Source organism: Phyllopteryx taeniolatus, chromosome 14 (genome assembly GCF_024500385.1).
Source record: "Phyllopteryx taeniolatus isolate TA_2022b chromosome 14, UOR_Ptae_1.2, whole genome shotgun sequence".
Taxonomy (NCBI): Eukaryota; Metazoa; Chordata; class Actinopteri; order Syngnathiformes; family Syngnathidae; genus Phyllopteryx; species Phyllopteryx taeniolatus.
In genome coordinates, this window is record NC_084515.1 from 18,623,269 (window position 1) to 18,639,737 (window position 16,469).

Genomic DNA, 16,469 nt, shown 5'->3' on the forward strand with positions numbered 1-16,469 from the left:
AGGTGTTTGACACCTTCATACTAAGTCCATGTTAGAGAGTCACTCTGTCGAGTCTAAATGGCCAAAATACGGGGACCTTTAATATTTTGACACCGTTAAATCACAAAAAAAAATATTGTATAAGTGTTCTCTTGTTTTCTTACATTTATTTACCCACCGCATTGTGATAATATTAGACCGATTGCTCTTTGATCCCCAAATCAACTCAACGGATTTGAAAAACTCCAGCAAATATTACAAAATCTGCAAATGCATGCATTTTACTGTCTTTTGCTTCCCTCTCTCAAATAAAATATGCATCATGCAGCCTTTGCTGAGGGATGTTCAGTAATTTTTGGAAAGTAACACCATTTTGACGTTTCTTTCAATCCACCAAATCCAAATCCCACGAGGAAGTGATGTCTGAAAGCCAACAGAGCCGAGCACGGTCTCACAAATGGAGTGTGATCCCTCATATTGTTTTCCTGCGCTGACAGCGAGGGGCACACTTTGCGTCACTCCCGCTGGCGAGCGCCCGGCCTGGCAAGGCAGCAGACCTCGGTGGGATTTGTGTAGTTGTGACAGCGTCCAAACAAAAGTGCACACGCAGCAGAGCAAAGCTGCTCGGACCCATTCTGCCTTGATGGGAGGCTCCATGACAAATGGAACCATCGGCACTGTCTGTGTGTGTGTGCGTGCGTGTGTGTGTGTGTGTGGGGGGGGGGGGGGGGGGAGGAAGGGGGTTCTCACACACACACACACACACACACACACACTTTTACATCACTTTTGGATGGCATCGTTCCATGTTGGATTCTGTGTCGTGACTTTGTGCTTAACTCCGATGATCTAGTCCGACTGCTGCATACCTTGTGAGACGTCTAACTACCAGGCTATGAATGAGTCTTTCATTCATATTTTTGTTTTACATATTTCAATTCTAAAACAATCACAAGTATTGCTTTTCATTATTTTTGTGTATTCTTTTAACTTATTGAATGGGTTGAATTAAATGCTTTGTCTTTCTTTGCTCCCACACTGAGTTTACACAAAAACATGTCCTTTTGTTATTATTTAAATACATTTTGTTTTTGTTTTCATTCTTACTATATATTTGTTATTCATTTGATCTCTATATATATGCACTAAATATTATTTTGGTGATCATAATTGATAAATAGCGTATACTCTACCAGTCAGAAGTTTGGACACACTTTCTAGTGATATTGAATGACAAACTGTGTCCAAACCTTTGACAGGTAGCGTACTCATATAAGTTATGTGTCATTTTCATAAAATGTTATCAGTAATGGTAAAGACACAAAAACAAAATCGAATTGTCGTGGTTTTCTATGGGTAAATGTCTCCATTGCTGGAACTGCCACGTTTATGGTGCTAGTTTCCAAAAGTTATTGATGATTTCACATTTTTGGCATTCATTTTAAAAGCAATCTCGATTGACAGAGCCAACGGTGGTGGCCCATTGAAATACACTTCTTGCATAACAGTAAAGACAAAAGTGCATCACGGTAAAGACATAAACTGCCTCATAAGATTTGTGAGTTGCACAATTTACGCGTTGCCCTTCAAACTCTACAAGTGCATAAATGATTCTAACTACTCGTGACACTGTTGTCCTTATGTAGTCGTAGTAACGGTAAGGACACGCAATAGTTTTGACACGTTCACAAATTCATACATATTCAGTCATATCTCAGAAATAACACTATTTATTTTTCTTGTCTGCTATTGTGCGAATGCGAAATGGCTGCCTCATCCTGACACTTCAGCTCACAGATCCCTCTGGTGTATTGCAACAGCATAACGGTGAAAAAAGCTTGAGTGACAAAGTAGGACTGCTTGAAAAAAAATGCATTTGTATTAGTTTTCATGGAGAAGGCATATTAAGCAATAGCGGAAAAATCCGATATATCAAAAATGTCATTAGCATCTTCAGAAAACTTCTTTTCGGACACTTAACGGTAAAAGACATTTTGGCAATAACAGTTTGGAAAATATTACCTTCGAATAATTCTTTTTCTTGGATAACAACTGCCAGTAATTCAAACACTCATATCAGTCAAATCAATTGATTGTCAAATGGGAATTGAGTGGGCCATGTCTTTACCGTTATTGATCAAATGACATGGAAATGAGCCATACAAAGTCATATTTGGGCCTACTCCCAAGTCGGAGGAGAAGCATTGTGCTTGTGAAAATGCTGCTACAAAGAAAAAATAAACGACAATTCGTCGTGTTTAATTGAGCAAAGACATGGTGGAGCGTGGACTTGTGTTTCAGTGTGCGGCAAAGCGTGTGCGCAAGCACTTGACTCTCACAGAGGGGAAGCACGACATGAGACGGCTGATTCATGAACGTAACAGAATTCTTCTTAACTAAACAATGTCTTATTTCTTTTTTTCTTTTTCTTTTGTCCTGTTCGGCTATTAGGTCAAGCAGAATGGAAAATCTGTATCCCTTTTATGCCAGAACAGTTGACAATTTCAAAGAAATAAATATTGCTGTGGCCAGGACCTACAGGCTTCTCCGGGGTTTTCCTCAGGATGGGGAATTTTTCCACAAAATGTAAAAGCAAATGGTGCTAAGTCATGTAAGCTTATTCACCAGTGAAAGCATCTTTTCATGCGGCCACATAACATTGACAGAGTACTCTGCTTTACGCTGTGTCATGGGACAACAACAGTGTCCCCTGTTGCTTTGCGGTTTGTGATCTGAACTTGTGGAAGGGTTCGGGCTTTTTTTTTTCTTCCTTTTTCTTTTTTTACATTTTTTTTTATTTTTTATGACAGCTCAGAAATGAGACTAACACAAATGGCTGGCGATAAAATGGACAAGAATCGATCATATCTGGTTTTATCTGCAGGGAAATAACCGACGTACACACATAAAGCCTCCATTTGGAACATGTCTATATATAGACAAGGCAATCGGATCATATCAGTTTACCGAGGAGGAATTGGCATGAGGCTAACATCATTATCATGCCATTCAAAGCACTCAGTGACCACTTGTGCCTCATCGAGAGGAGCATTGTCATCATGGAATCTATTGCTCCTGGTGGAAATGAAATGCATCACGAGCTCATGCAAATAATGACTCACAATCGTTTTAAATAGTGGAGCGGTGCGCCGGATGGGCTATGTAACACTGGACGGACAAAGGTATTGGGACACCCGACCGACCATTACATCTACAGCACGGGTGTCAAACTCAAAGCCCGGGGGCCTGATCCAGCCCGCCATAGCAGTTTATGTGGCCCGCGAAAGCAAATCATGTGCATCAACTTCCATGATTCTTGCTCAAATCTGTACCAAAATTTCAAATTGTCATATGTAATAAAAAATCTTAAAATATTGCAAGCATTTTTTGTTACCAGTCCCTTTTTTCACAGTAAAAACAACAACATTTTATCCTTCTGAGTTGGTTCTCCATCAATTTGTTTTCTATATGCAGTAATATAAGGCAATTGACCATTTACTGTAATTTCGTGCCCAAAAAAATGTCAAAAGTCAATGGTGTGCATTCATTGAGTGCTTTGAATGGCATGATAATGATGTTATGGAAAAATAAACTTTCCCATTTCCTAAATGTATGCCACCAAGTAGAGGTTATGCTAAGCTCTACACTTTCATTCCAGTATACCATCGCCACCGAGAGGTTATGAGAAAGGTGCACCCTTTCATTCTAATATACCACCGCCACGTAGAGGTTATGAAAAAGGTGTACCTTTCACTTTCATTCCAATATGACAGCTGTGCTCATAAGTTTACATAACCTGGCAGAATTTGTGAAATATTGTTGTTGTTTTTTAACACAATTGACGACTGAACAACAACCATTATTAATTTCTTTATGGTTATATTTTGTTTAATGATCATGCTTTTCTGAAATGCTTGACAGTTTAATTTGAATCCCATTAAAATAAAATTAAATGTGTTTTGCCTGGCCCTTCATGTTTTCTTTCTTACAAATTCTGCCTTGGTAATCCAACATATGAGCACAACTGTGTGTTTTCTCATTTACTAAATAAAAGTAGGGCTGTGAATTTCAAAATAAGAGCAAGTAAATAAAAAGAAAGTATTACGTGTTCAAATAAAGTGCCGAACTTCAGAATAATTCTTTGAAAAAAAACCTAACAAAATGCAGGTAATACTTCGTTTTGATCATATGGGTAGAAGCAAAATCATGCATTGTAAAAGTGCATTATACATGGGTAGAAGGGTTTTCCAGAATTTTGAGGTCAACTTTGGGGGTGCGTATTATACATGGGTGGGCATTATACACAAGAAATTACGGTATATGGTTTCACAGTCATTGTGGCCCTCTGAGGGAAACTGTAACTACAATGTGACCTGCAGCAAAAATGAGTCCCTGATCTACAGGAAGATCAAATGTCATTGTGCTCCGATAAAACAATAATGTATCTCCAAATGAATTAGAAGTATATAAATCCCGCTTTTCTCTGCATGAAATTTAAAGGTCATTCCTCAAATAATCAATAGTATTATGCAATTAGTTGATGTCACTGATGGTGGAATCATGGTTCGCTCCCCTGACAGGCAACATGGATTTAATTCCCACTCAGTGACTGTGAGTGTGAATGGTTGTCGGAATATATAAACAGTATGTACCCTGTGTTAGACCGGCAACCAGTGGAGGGTCTAGTATGCCCCTCGATCTTGCTGCAGCTCTCTAAACGGGATAAGCAGCATGGAAAATGGATGGATCGTGGCAATTTTTTTGGACTGAAATTCAGAAAGTACCAGGTGTTTTAAAATTGGTCTGGGCTGACAATCATAACTGTTAAACCTGTTCAATATTCACGATCACACATCTGGTAGTCAATTGTGAAATTCCATCAAGCCGTGAACCTGTTGTGCCGTACTGCCTCTCACAGGTCAGTCTTGGTACTACGGCAGACATCTGGTTTGGGAGAGGTTATTCGCGATTGTCAGTGGTGATATCGTGTGTCTGGCGTACACGGCACACGATAAGAATACTAAGTACACACACGGCAATTTCTATTCCCTCATTGGGCTGCACGCTTTTGGGCAAAATAATAATTAAGATTATTGTGATTATTATTTAGAGTGAAAACATCTGTTCATATGACTTCTTGTTAAACGTCACCTGCCCTGAATCGAAACATGTCCAGAAAACAGATGTTGATCCCTTTTTGAGGCACTAGCTCCTCACCATGATGATCCTCATCTCCAAAGTTTGCTGTACTTTCTTCTTTGGACATGATTCGCTCTCGTCGGTCCGCCGAGTGACTGAGGCTCCCGCTGCAAGGTGCGCTCGGCACTGCTCCCTCATTATTAGGCATTTTGATGACGCTTTAACCATGCGTTCAACCCCGGTGGTTGGCGACTACTGCTTGAGAAAGTTCTTCATATGACGAAGAGCCCACATTTGAAGTGTAAAAATCGCTGACAATCTGGTTAATTGCATCGTGGTAGCCAAAATCGTGATTACGATTAAAATTTGATGACACTTTGTTGTAGTTTGCCTCAAAGAATTTTGATGGGATTGAGGATAAAAATGTTTCAAGCGTGGACTTTTCTCCGTCCATCTTCTTTGAAACCCCAACTTTAGAATTGTGAGGCAGATGTGCTCACCACTCACTCAGTCCACTGCGCCGCCCGCACTAAACATTCAACGCGCTAAATTAGGGGTTTTACATTAATGAAGGTTTCGTTTGTGCAGATTTCTCCCGGTTGCTGTTCTGTCCTTTCCCCCAACGAGTGGTCTTTCCACGTCGGTGCTCCCAGCACAGCGAGCTGAAAGCCAGCCGGCTCCCCCCCTCCACTCGGCGAACGCGTGTTCCACGTTGTCGAGTGAAGCCGAGCAAAGCCGAGCGCAACCAGGAGCGATGTCGTCTCGCGGCGGCCATATGGCGAGCGTCCTTGCACGCTAGCTTGAGGGAGCCTTTCTCCCTCAGATGCGAACCTCGGGCTCAGCGACACCCCCGACGACCCCCGCCCCACTTCCCCCCACGCTTGAGGAGGCCCAGCGAGTCACCCAGGTGGTGACCCGGGCCCACCAGGCAGAGCGGAACAAGAACATCAGCTTCAGTCTCTCCCCCAATTGTCAGAAAAAGCTCCCACCCTTGCTCAGTGCCATGCCTCCAGATGTGGCTTAATTTACTGCGACTCTGCTAATTGCTGTAATTAAGGATTAATTACTGTTAATTACCTTCACATAAACTCATCACCAGTCAAAGAGCGAAGCCTTATGAAATGTGCCACGCTCAGGAACACACACGGCACAGACGCGAGAAGGCTCGTGTTACCGGGCCGCTTGTTCGGCGTCTTGTCCCGGCGCGCGGGGACGCTTGTAGGGCACCACCGACAACGTTGCCTATTTTGAAAGCCTCGCCATCTGTCAATAAACGCTCGCTTTCGGCATCGCTGCGCCGGATGACGTTTGATTGGTCGTTATTTATAGGCAAGCACGAGACAAAGCCCCACCTTTGAATTCATCATGCTTATTTTCTTTGCGGTCGTAATTGTGTTCATTTAGTGCTACACTAAAGTAGCATTGGCAAAGTTTTCGACAAAGTGACGAACTTTTATCAAAACTTTGATTCCTCCTTGTCTTCAGATTGCTGTGAACGCTTTCGTTCCATTCCCCCCCCCCCCCCCCCCCCCCTTTTCCACGTCGAGCTGACATCATTCCGTCACACTTTTCTTTATGTGATCATCGACTGCTGGCGCGGCACCGAGATGTATTGAGACAATTCCCCTGGCAGGCTTCTGGTAGACGGCCAATCAGAAACCAGGCGGATTTTTGGAAGGTGGGACTTTTTGGGGATAACTGTTAATCTCGCTTAGAGTTAAAAAAATAATAATAATAATTTAAAAACGGATGTGTACATATAATATATTTACTCGTTTCTCCAGATTTGAGCTTCCTGCGTATCACTAAAAAAATTTTGTGTGCATGATTTATAATTGAAAGATTATTTATATAATTGAAAGAAAAATGAAATATATTCTCCATCATTTTACTTGTAAAAATATTGTCAGTGAAGTATTTAAACAATATGTGGAATAAATATAAAAGCTTTTGGTCTCTTACTAGTGACACTGTAATAAAGCTATTAATATAACTATTTGAATTATTTCTTTGCTGCAGTTTGCAGAGCCATACTGTATTCAACTTATAGGTGTTTTGAATATTTTAACCATCCCTTTTGGCTACAAAATAACAGAATCCGGTCTCAGTTTGCAGACCACGACTAGAAATATCGCTCATAAATGATCATCGTGTATCCGAGCGGTCGTCCGGCCAATTCTTGCATACATTTATTTATTTACAATAACATTTCAGGTTGAATGGCAAAATCTTTGTGAAAAAATAGAAATTCATGAAATGTGAAGAAAGCGAGTCTTTGGCCCATTTTGGTGCTACTTTGACTTATCATTATGACTTATGACTTCACATCAAATTTTTGTTGTGCTTTAATCAAGAAAAATGGGACTGCATTTTATGAAAACATAACAAACGAGAATGACAAGAAATAAAGTTTCATGAAGTGCAGCAACCATACGTACTGTTGTGCTGTATTTGTGTGTTACATGTGATGGAGTGTGTCTGCGTGCCTTTAAGGGGCGTGGCCCAGCGGGCGGCGTCAAGAATTGTAGTCGGCCGGAGTCCTTGCGAATGTCCTCATATTTGTGTGTTTTCCCGTTCGCTAACCAGCTGAAACGGTGGCCCTCCGTGCCCACATGACCGTAGCCATTTGAAGCGCTGTTTTGGTGGCCTAAAAACACCCAGCACAGAAGAAAATGTTTGTAAATAAATGTGAATACAGTATATATGTACAGTACATACACATCCAACTGGTCTAACTTCACTGCAAAAGCTTGGAGTTTTTCTATACTCTTACGTATGTCACTTTCAGTTTTTTTCACGCCATATTCCACGCACACTTGGAAACGTTCCAATTTGTCACCAAAGCTTAGGTTCGTGCGCTTCCTTTTCTCACCGCCGTTACGATTGGATGCCGTAGTAAAGAGCTCGACACGATAAAAATTCAGTATATTGCACCAAAATCAGCGTAAAATGTTTGAGAGACGTGTGTACACGACCGGCGCCAATTGCCTTGTCTGTTGATTGCGCCAGTTCACGACAGCGGCTAATTTTGGAACTCCCCGTCTCGTCTGTTGATTGCGCTAGCTAACGACAGCAGTTAATTTTAGAACTAACCGATTTTTCTCGCTACGTGCGGGCGTTTTGAGTTCCAGCCGGACATTATCATTTCTGCAGATTTTGCCCGTTAAATCCCGAGTCTGTTGGTTCTGGGACTGTTCATTTGAGATTTGACTGGATTTTCCCGGTCCAATGCTTTATTGAAAAGTCAGCCCAGTCAGTCAGTTGAGTGTACAGTACTTCGGTGTGCCCGGTCCATAGACACGTCTTTGTCTCCACCAGCTCGTGATTTCTCATCCACGGCTTCCTGTGACGCCCGAAGGCGTTCATACAGCACAGGCGCCGAGATCTGTATTTCAAGACACCTTAAGAAAGACCGACAGCCGGGGGGCTAGTATATTGCCTGTAGTATTAATGAATTATTTTAATGAAGGGGTTTTTTTTTTGTGGGGGGGGGTAAATTGAAGTGCAGTGCTATGGTGGCAAGGCAGTGTTCTGAATGGTCTTCTCTTCTGGCACTGGCTTCCTCATTATCAGGCCGGCCCCTCGGGCTTCAAACTGGCCTGCTTAGACCCGGGATGATGACGATAATTACCGTTATTAGAAGTAGCTGCAGGGGGAACTTGTTCTGAAAAGCACCAAGCAGAGTTCTTGCCTCGCTCGCAGACGCATGAGAAAGTACCCATCATCAGTGGAGAAAGCCGGCGAGAAGGAGGCGAATGGAGGGGGTGGGGATAAAAAAGGAGGGGATGAGGGGAGCGGCCACCAAATCCGCCTAATGTGACGCCTGTCAGCTCGTCTCCCACCAGCTGTCACCTCCCAAATGCACTGGGGTTCATTTTTTTAATTGACACCTCGCTTTCCTATTCCATTTCTATTTTTCGCCTTTCATTCTCCCTCCGTCGCTCTCTCGCCTTCCTCGCCTGCACCATCCCCGTCTCCTCGCCCCCGCCCCGCCCCCCCCACCCCTCCTTGTCCCTAAAGCATTTCTTTGCCGTTTTTCCTCGTCCTTGGTATCTACACCCCCCCCCCCCCCACCACCACCCCACCCGTCGCGCCCGCCAGCCCGCCCAGTGTCAGATACAACGCCGCCTTTCTTCACATGATACTCAAGATGGCTGATAAAACATCCAGCTGTTTTAGAGCGACTTTATGACTGTGCCCTTGTGTACTGAGCCAGTCCAATTTTCCATTACCTGGTGATGGAGGGAACGTTTTGGGCCACCAGACGCTCCCACGAGTCCATTGACACATCCCACAAATCTACATGCAGCCTCCTCTATGTTCCATTTTCAGGGCGTTGCGGGCTAGTTTTCACGCTGTCGGTTTTACTGCAAGCGACGACGGCTACTTTGGTAATGAAGCTTTATTTAAGCTCCAATTAAAGTCAGTAGAAACACATAAACGGCAAATTGGACGTAATGTGCCACATATTCATTTAGTGTTCTTCTTAAGCGTGTTTCTCTGCGCTGTACTTTACCTCCAGTATATGGGTCAGTGTGTGTGTGTGTGTGTGTGTGTGTGTGGGGGGTGGGGGGTGGGGGGGTGCAATGCCGCTCCTTATGATGACAAAGTATTGGGAATCTCAACACAAATGTGTCTTTCAGGCAACAATACATTGTTAAATGTAAAACATTTTGGGCTAAACTAAATTCCAGATGTTTGTTCTGAGGGGGGAAAAAGAAAATCTAAATTCAGATGACTTGAAATTTTGATGATTAGAAGCGATACTTTGAAATATATATTTTTTTCGGTTTAATATCGTTGTCCTCCAGTTTCACATGATTATATTTGGTTTAATCCACACACACACAAAAAAATTATGTTGCAAAAACAAAGCACAATTGGGTGGCTCCTGTTGACATGCAAATATTCTGTAAAGTTTTTTAGGGTACGTGTTTATACTATAATGTACTACTGTATTTTTTTTCCTTTTGCCCCATGTTGACTTCATTCTGATAAGAAAATGTGTCAGAAGAATTTAATTGCTCAAAATTATTATGATAAAACATTCATAATCATTATATTATATCAATTGTATTCATCATCATCATCATATTTTATTATTATTATTATATTTTAAACACAGTTACCAGAAAGACACGTTTAATCTTTTTACCTGCTTTTTTAGTATTTTGGGCCTCAAAAATTAATTGTACATACATTCAATTATTAATGAATATTATTATTATTATTATTATTATGGAATAAATTACTAGACACAAACATTCACTCACTGGCCACTTTATTAGTTATTAGGCGTGGGTCCATTACAAATATAATAATTCTCATTTTTGGTTTGGTTGACCACTGTGAGATTGTGGAATTGTCATACGGCGAGATTTTCCCCGAACATTTGGTCTTTTTCATTACGCAAACTATTAGAAAGATGTCCTCACAAACATATGGTGACCCCAATATCTCTTTGGGAACTGAGCATTATTATCTTTGTATCTTTGTGGCTCTCGTTAGCTCGTGCGTGTGCATCTAACGTTGTGACTGGAGTCCAAATGCATTGTAAGGAAATGGCGTCTTTTGAGTTTGTTTGGAGCAGACAATAAGGCGCATACGTCCAAGCGCGGCCGTACTGTCAGCCGTGATAATAGCCCGGCTTATCTGCGTGTAGTTTGGTCACTTTGAGGGATGACGCGTGCTTGCATCAAATGCAGATGAGCGGATGCTGAACTCCCCGGTGGAGCACGGAGGCGAGGACTTGTATTAGTGATACTTGTCATGTCTGCTGTAAATCACACGTTGCCCCCCCCCCCCCCCCCCACCCTACCCTACCCCCTCCCCTTCCTTCTCCAGGTTCCTAGGTTGTTGTTTTGTCTCAGAATGCTGCGTGGCAGGGATGAATGGTGGTGATGTTACATTATCATGTGGCTGTCGCTTTCACTCGTGCTGACTGCTCTGTGACAGGCCCGCACGCACAGAGCGGCTGTGTCAGGAGCAGGCCTGATTTATTAACTGCTGAAACCCTAGATGACGTGTGCCCACACAATCAATAGAAAGCACAGCCGCTGCCTGCGCCTCTGCCGGGTCACGTGAGCGGGACGGGGGGCACGGCGAGGAAGGATGCGAAACGCGGCTCGCAGCGGAGTGTATCGCATTACCGCATTGATGGGAAATGGATCCAGTCCAGCGTCGGCTGCCTGCTGCCGGTCAGACGAGGGAGGCTCCATCGCGGCCGCCGCCTTGTTTGGCCGTACGTCTTCCTAATTGTGACAGCATCCTTCGATATCGTTAATTCAACGGGTTTTTATTTAAAGGCACTCGCGGAGGCGGCTGCACAGAGGTTGCCGGCCAATGTGTGTTTCGCCTTGTCCTGTAGCGCAGTGTGTGTGTGTGTGTGTGCGTGCGTGCGTGCGTGTACCTTGATGCTTCCCCGTGTGGGTGGCTCAATCGGCCTGTTTATTTACGCTCCCGTTGTCTGCACGCAGCAGGCGGTGCGGCGGTGGATGCCAGCCAGCTCTTAAGGGAGTAAAGCAGCAGAAATTAGTTTTGTCAATAAGCAAAACAAAGGCTTATTCTTAGAATTCCATTCATTATTTTGGGGATGGGGGGGGCATAGAAAGGAAGAGGGGTGCTGAGCGATGAGGAGACGAGGAGGAGGAGAAAGAGGGGAACGTGTCCTCTCATTCTTCAATTAAGTCTGTCGGTAATGATCAAGATGAGATGATGGCCGTCTTCCCTTTATAGATACTAATCTGTGACGGCCTCGGAAATAAAGGCGGTATGGAGCCGCGCAATGAGAGGCTCTCGGCGTTATTATGCAAGTGCGCGCATGTGATGTATTGTAATAGGGCCACTTGCGCTCGTGTCAGGTGATTATGTTAATGTACGGTCGGCGGTTGCAGAGTTCACAAGGCGCACTCTGACTGGCATTAAGGCCTTATCGATTCTGTCGCTATTAGCCAACAGGAATAAATAAAGCTGATGGCCGTGGCGAGGGTAATTATTGCGCGGCGCAGCGGATTGTTTGATTCCCCTTATTCATTGTATTTATTTAATCCATTTCATGCTTTTAGCCGTGCACTCTGGGAGTCGGAAGGCAGGGAATTAATAAATCACTCTCGGGCTCATTAGATTTCCCCCCTCTGGTCGGGATGTGCCGCTATTTTGTCAGCATCCAATTGGCGAGCGTTTCCTGCCACTGGTGTGATTCACATGGAAAAATGTCTGCCGACACACACACACACACACACACACTTGCGCTCGCGTGCACCTCCCCACGTGTGAACTCCTGACCTTTTCCAGCCGTCTGATGGCCATTGACATTTGCCTCTCGAGTCGAGCTTGCTCACGTGTTGGAGCTGATGCGAATGGATGATGATATTGCTTGAGGAGAAAAAGAGAAGGAAGGCAGAAAAAAAGGCTAGAAGAAGAAAAGAGGGCGGCCGAGCTCTCCATCTGGACCCCCCGCTCGCCACAAAGGTCACAGGGCGACTCGGGCTTGAATCGTCATTACAAAAGAGCCGCCACGGCGGGAGAACAATGCGATTTAGCCTGGCCGTCTTCTTCAGGATGTGCCGGTTATCATTGCGTCGGACGGGCGGCGCGAGCTTTGTCTTTGTCCTTGAAGACGAGCGGATGTAATGCAGGGCTGCACCTGGTCGCCTTTTCCCTTCTCGCCACTTTGGCAGGAAGACAGCCTGCGCCGCTCCTTTTCTGAGGGAGCCTTCTGCTGGCGGGAAGAGGCAGGACAATGTCTCTCGCAGGTTGATGGTGGCCACGACAATGCACAAAAACAGGAAACCAGCTGCAAATTTACAAAGGCAAATCTTAGAGCCACCACATCCAAAAGCAATTTCATTCAATGTTTGTTTTTGTGATTGTTGTGGTCAGTGACGTCCTGGGAGTAGTTTCTAAGATTTGGTCCTTTTTGTTCATACTGTAACTTCCATCCCTCCATGCATCCGTTTTTCTTTTGGCAAACACCGCGTGGCGTAATACACCCTTGATCGGTTGCTTGTCAAGCACACTTACGGCGCAGCCTAACACGTAGCCATTCGCAGTTACGTTTACACCTGTGGACGATTCACGTCTCGCATGTTTTGGGAAAGCCGCAGTAATCAGAGGGAAAATCCACGCAAGCACTTTGTAGAACATGAAACCGCCGCTCGGGACTGAGGGGGGCCGAGCCGAGATTCGAACCCCGAACCTCAAACTGTGAGGCAGACATGCTGACTGAAATCATGATCACAATTTAGACTCGCGTACATTTTGAGAGGAAGTTGAAGGAGTCAAGATTTGAGCTGAGAAACTGAGAACTTTGGTTTTTTTTAACCTGCTGTAGCATTGTCAGACGTTGCCGTTCTTGAATTCCTTTTCATATTCTTCTTCGTATTTCCATGAAAAATGTATGAATTTTCATGTCAAAATGATTTCCAGACATCTCGGTGCTGATCCAAACTGGGAAAGTGCCATTCTAATTGGAAAATGTACCGTGTATAATTGCGGTGAGCGGTGTCGCTAATATTTTGGTTATCGTATTTCGTTTATTAGTGAGGCAACATGGAATTTTGTAATTGTAATGCAAAGAAGTTACTGGAGTTGTACGGCCCTGCGAACTACAACCGCAGTAATAAACATATTGTTAAATGAACATCTCTCTGACTATCAGCTATTGAAATTTTGCGCAGGTGTACTCAATGAAGCGTCGGCGATTCTTCGTCATGTTTGTTCTCGGCCCCCCGCGTCACGCCGGCCAAGTGTCGGTGGCGGGGCCGCGGGCGTGTGACGACAGGTTCAAACGCGCGCTCACCTCGGCGAGAGATCGCGGCTGTGTCGCGACGACAACGTGGCGCATGTCGCGCCGCGTGTGTTGATTCGGCCTTTCGGACGCATTCAAAAGCTGAGCCCGTAAACCCTCAATTTAGATGCTTTGTTGTTTTTATTATTCGGCCATCAAGATCTTCAGCCCTCTTTAAAATATTGAGCAGTGTGTCTTTGCATTAATATAACAACACAATACGTTTGATTGGTGTCGTGCCTTTTAAAATGACGGCCCGCCGACAAGCCAATAAAGCCGTCGGCCAGACACTAAACATAGCCTGAGCATAAGGAGCGCAATGAAAGATGAACCGTGGTCCGTGACTTTGTTCATTTTTATTATTTATGTATTAATTTATTCATTTTTTTACATGAAACGATCGTCAGAATCGATGAAATTATCGTTTTATGATCTCGCCGAGCTGCCGGCCTGTCTGAGGCGGCGTTTTATGGCTCAGACTTGATCCATTAAAATGACGGCCATATTTTATGGCGGATGGTTCGGTAGGTTGACGCCGAAGATGGTTAAGACGCTCCCCGAGTCGCCGTAAAACGTTCTCTTTCTCGCTTTACCTCGAGTGACAATTTGTCACGTGGGTGTCAGTGTTTTGACGCTAGCGTGTCTCGGTGTCTTCTCCCCAGTGCTCAGTATTCGTGGCGCCCAGGAGGAGGAGCCTCCCGATCCTCAGCTGATGCGCCTGGACAACATGCTGCTGGCCGAGGGCGTCGCCGGGCCCGAGAAAGGCGGCGGGTCGGCGGCCGCGGCGGCGGCGGCGGCGGCCACCGGGGGCATCGGCGCCGACAACTCGGCGGAGCACTCCGACTACCGGGCCAAGCTGACGCAGATCCGACAGATTTACCACACGGAGCTGGAGAAGTATGAACAGGTAGGAGGGGCGACCGCAGCAAATTACAGCGAGCAGTTAGTTGGCTCGGCCGGAGACGACCGCAGCTCGATAAAAGGATCACATCGGCTGAATCGTTTTATTATTTCATGAGCTTGAAGTCCTTTTGGTAGAGTTCTTCTGGTCAGACACCAAAGCCTTCAATGAGAGGAAGTGTCTACTTGCAACCAAAAGAAATCAAGAAATACATCTGATGATGGACAACAAAATGTTCTAGATGTACATTATGATATGAGATAGCTTCGGGATTGGCATAATACGAGGGGCAGTCAGAAAGTAATGAGCCCAATTTAAATTGAACCTACTGATAATAGTTGGGGTTTTTTCCTCCAATTTTCCCTTTTTTAACAACAAATGATTGAAGATTTTCCACAAAATCTCCCAGTCAAATGAGCGTCCCTAAATTGCAAACATTACAAGTGAAAAGGTAGACTATTAGTGGTTGTGCTGAAGTTTAATGGGATTTAATGCTCCCAACGGCAGCAAAGCTGACCATCAATCGTCTTTTCTCATGATTTCATTGCTCATCGTTCACATCAATGTTCTGTCCTGCTCTTCGTCCTCCCACTGGAGAGAAAATTCAACCGGTGTAGCGTGGCTTTGATTTCCGACGGACGCGTCGAAGCAGCTGCCGCGCTCGATTGTGAATGTGTATCGAGGCCGAGGTCAGAGGTCAGCCGCCCCTGACTTCTTCTAGCGGAGAGTCAGCAAACTGACCTTTTCAAGAGATCAGTTTCCACAACGTTAGGTACACCTGCGCCATCTAACGACATAATAATGCAAGAGCTCTATTACAAATAGTGTCATTACTGTATGTAGCTACTGTAGTATCCGTGTGTTCGCGCAGCGTCGTCGGACCGTGCTCTTGGCGACAGCGCGCGACCATCGGGCGAGGTGTCATGCTTGTAGTGGAGCCACTTGGCTCGTCCAAGACGGGACGAATTCATGACACGGCTTGTTATCAAACAAACAAAAGTGTAATCTGAGCTCTGCATTCGGGGGCGCGGCCTATGCTGGAACCGGAGTCGCGTTTTGCGTGTTCTCATTGTGTACAGCATTTGCGTTTGACTGTTTGTTCCGCTTAATAAATGGCTGAAAGCGTGTCAGGACGTCGGCTCTCCTTACCCACTTCTGTTGGCATTACAGTAACTTAATTGCTCTTTTTTTCCCACTTTAGTCGAGCAGCGTTGTATCTGAAGCTCGCTAAACTAAAATCGGGGCACTGTATTCAAGGTACTACTGTATTTACGATTGATTTGCAATCGTACTTAATCAACAGGTTTTTTTACGGATGTCCGGTCTGACCGTTTTCCGAGCAGGGGAGAAAAAAAATCATCCTAACACGCCCCACACCGCACGATAATCGGTCAGGATAATCTTCCAGAGATATCCGATAATCGGGCCTTTGCTGACCTCAATCAAAAGGAGCGTCAAACGCTCAAATTTGGCCGGAATACCCCATTTTTGGGCACCTTGTGACAAGGCAAGCTTTTCAGGGACGTTTCAGTAAAGCGTGGACTGCGGGCAGCCGTTACATCAGTCACAGCGCCGCTCTCCTCCAAAGTCTCGAGCGTCTCGTCACTAGCAGCTTTGTCATCTTCTCCAGAGGATGGCAAGTCATCGCCGACTGTCAAAGCC

At 44.7% G+C, this 16,469-nt stretch overlaps 1 protein-coding gene and 1 long non-coding RNA gene across 3 annotated transcripts in view; one reads left to right on the top strand and one right to left on the bottom strand.

Annotated features, from left to right (window-relative positions):
- The window catches only part of LOC133489093 (pre-B-cell leukemia transcription factor 1), a 65,080-nt gene that overhangs the window by 36,899 nt on the left and 11,712 nt on the right, over nt 1–16,469 (top strand). For both annotated transcript variants that reach the window (XM_061797814.1, XM_061797815.1), the window contains exon 3: nt 14,569–14,813. In XM_061797814.1, coding sequence (XP_061653798.1) covers nt 14,569–14,813 — 245 coding nt within the window. The remainder of the gene's footprint in view (nt 1–14,568; nt 14,814–16,469) is intronic.
- LOC133488966 (uncharacterized) lies at nt 7,354–14,334 on the bottom strand. Its single transcript, XR_009791779.1, has 3 exons — nt 12,403–14,334; nt 11,528–11,625; nt 7,354–7,765 (listed from the first exon to the last, which is right to left on the bottom strand). It is a non-coding gene; the product is annotated as an uncharacterized LOC133488966 (long non-coding RNA).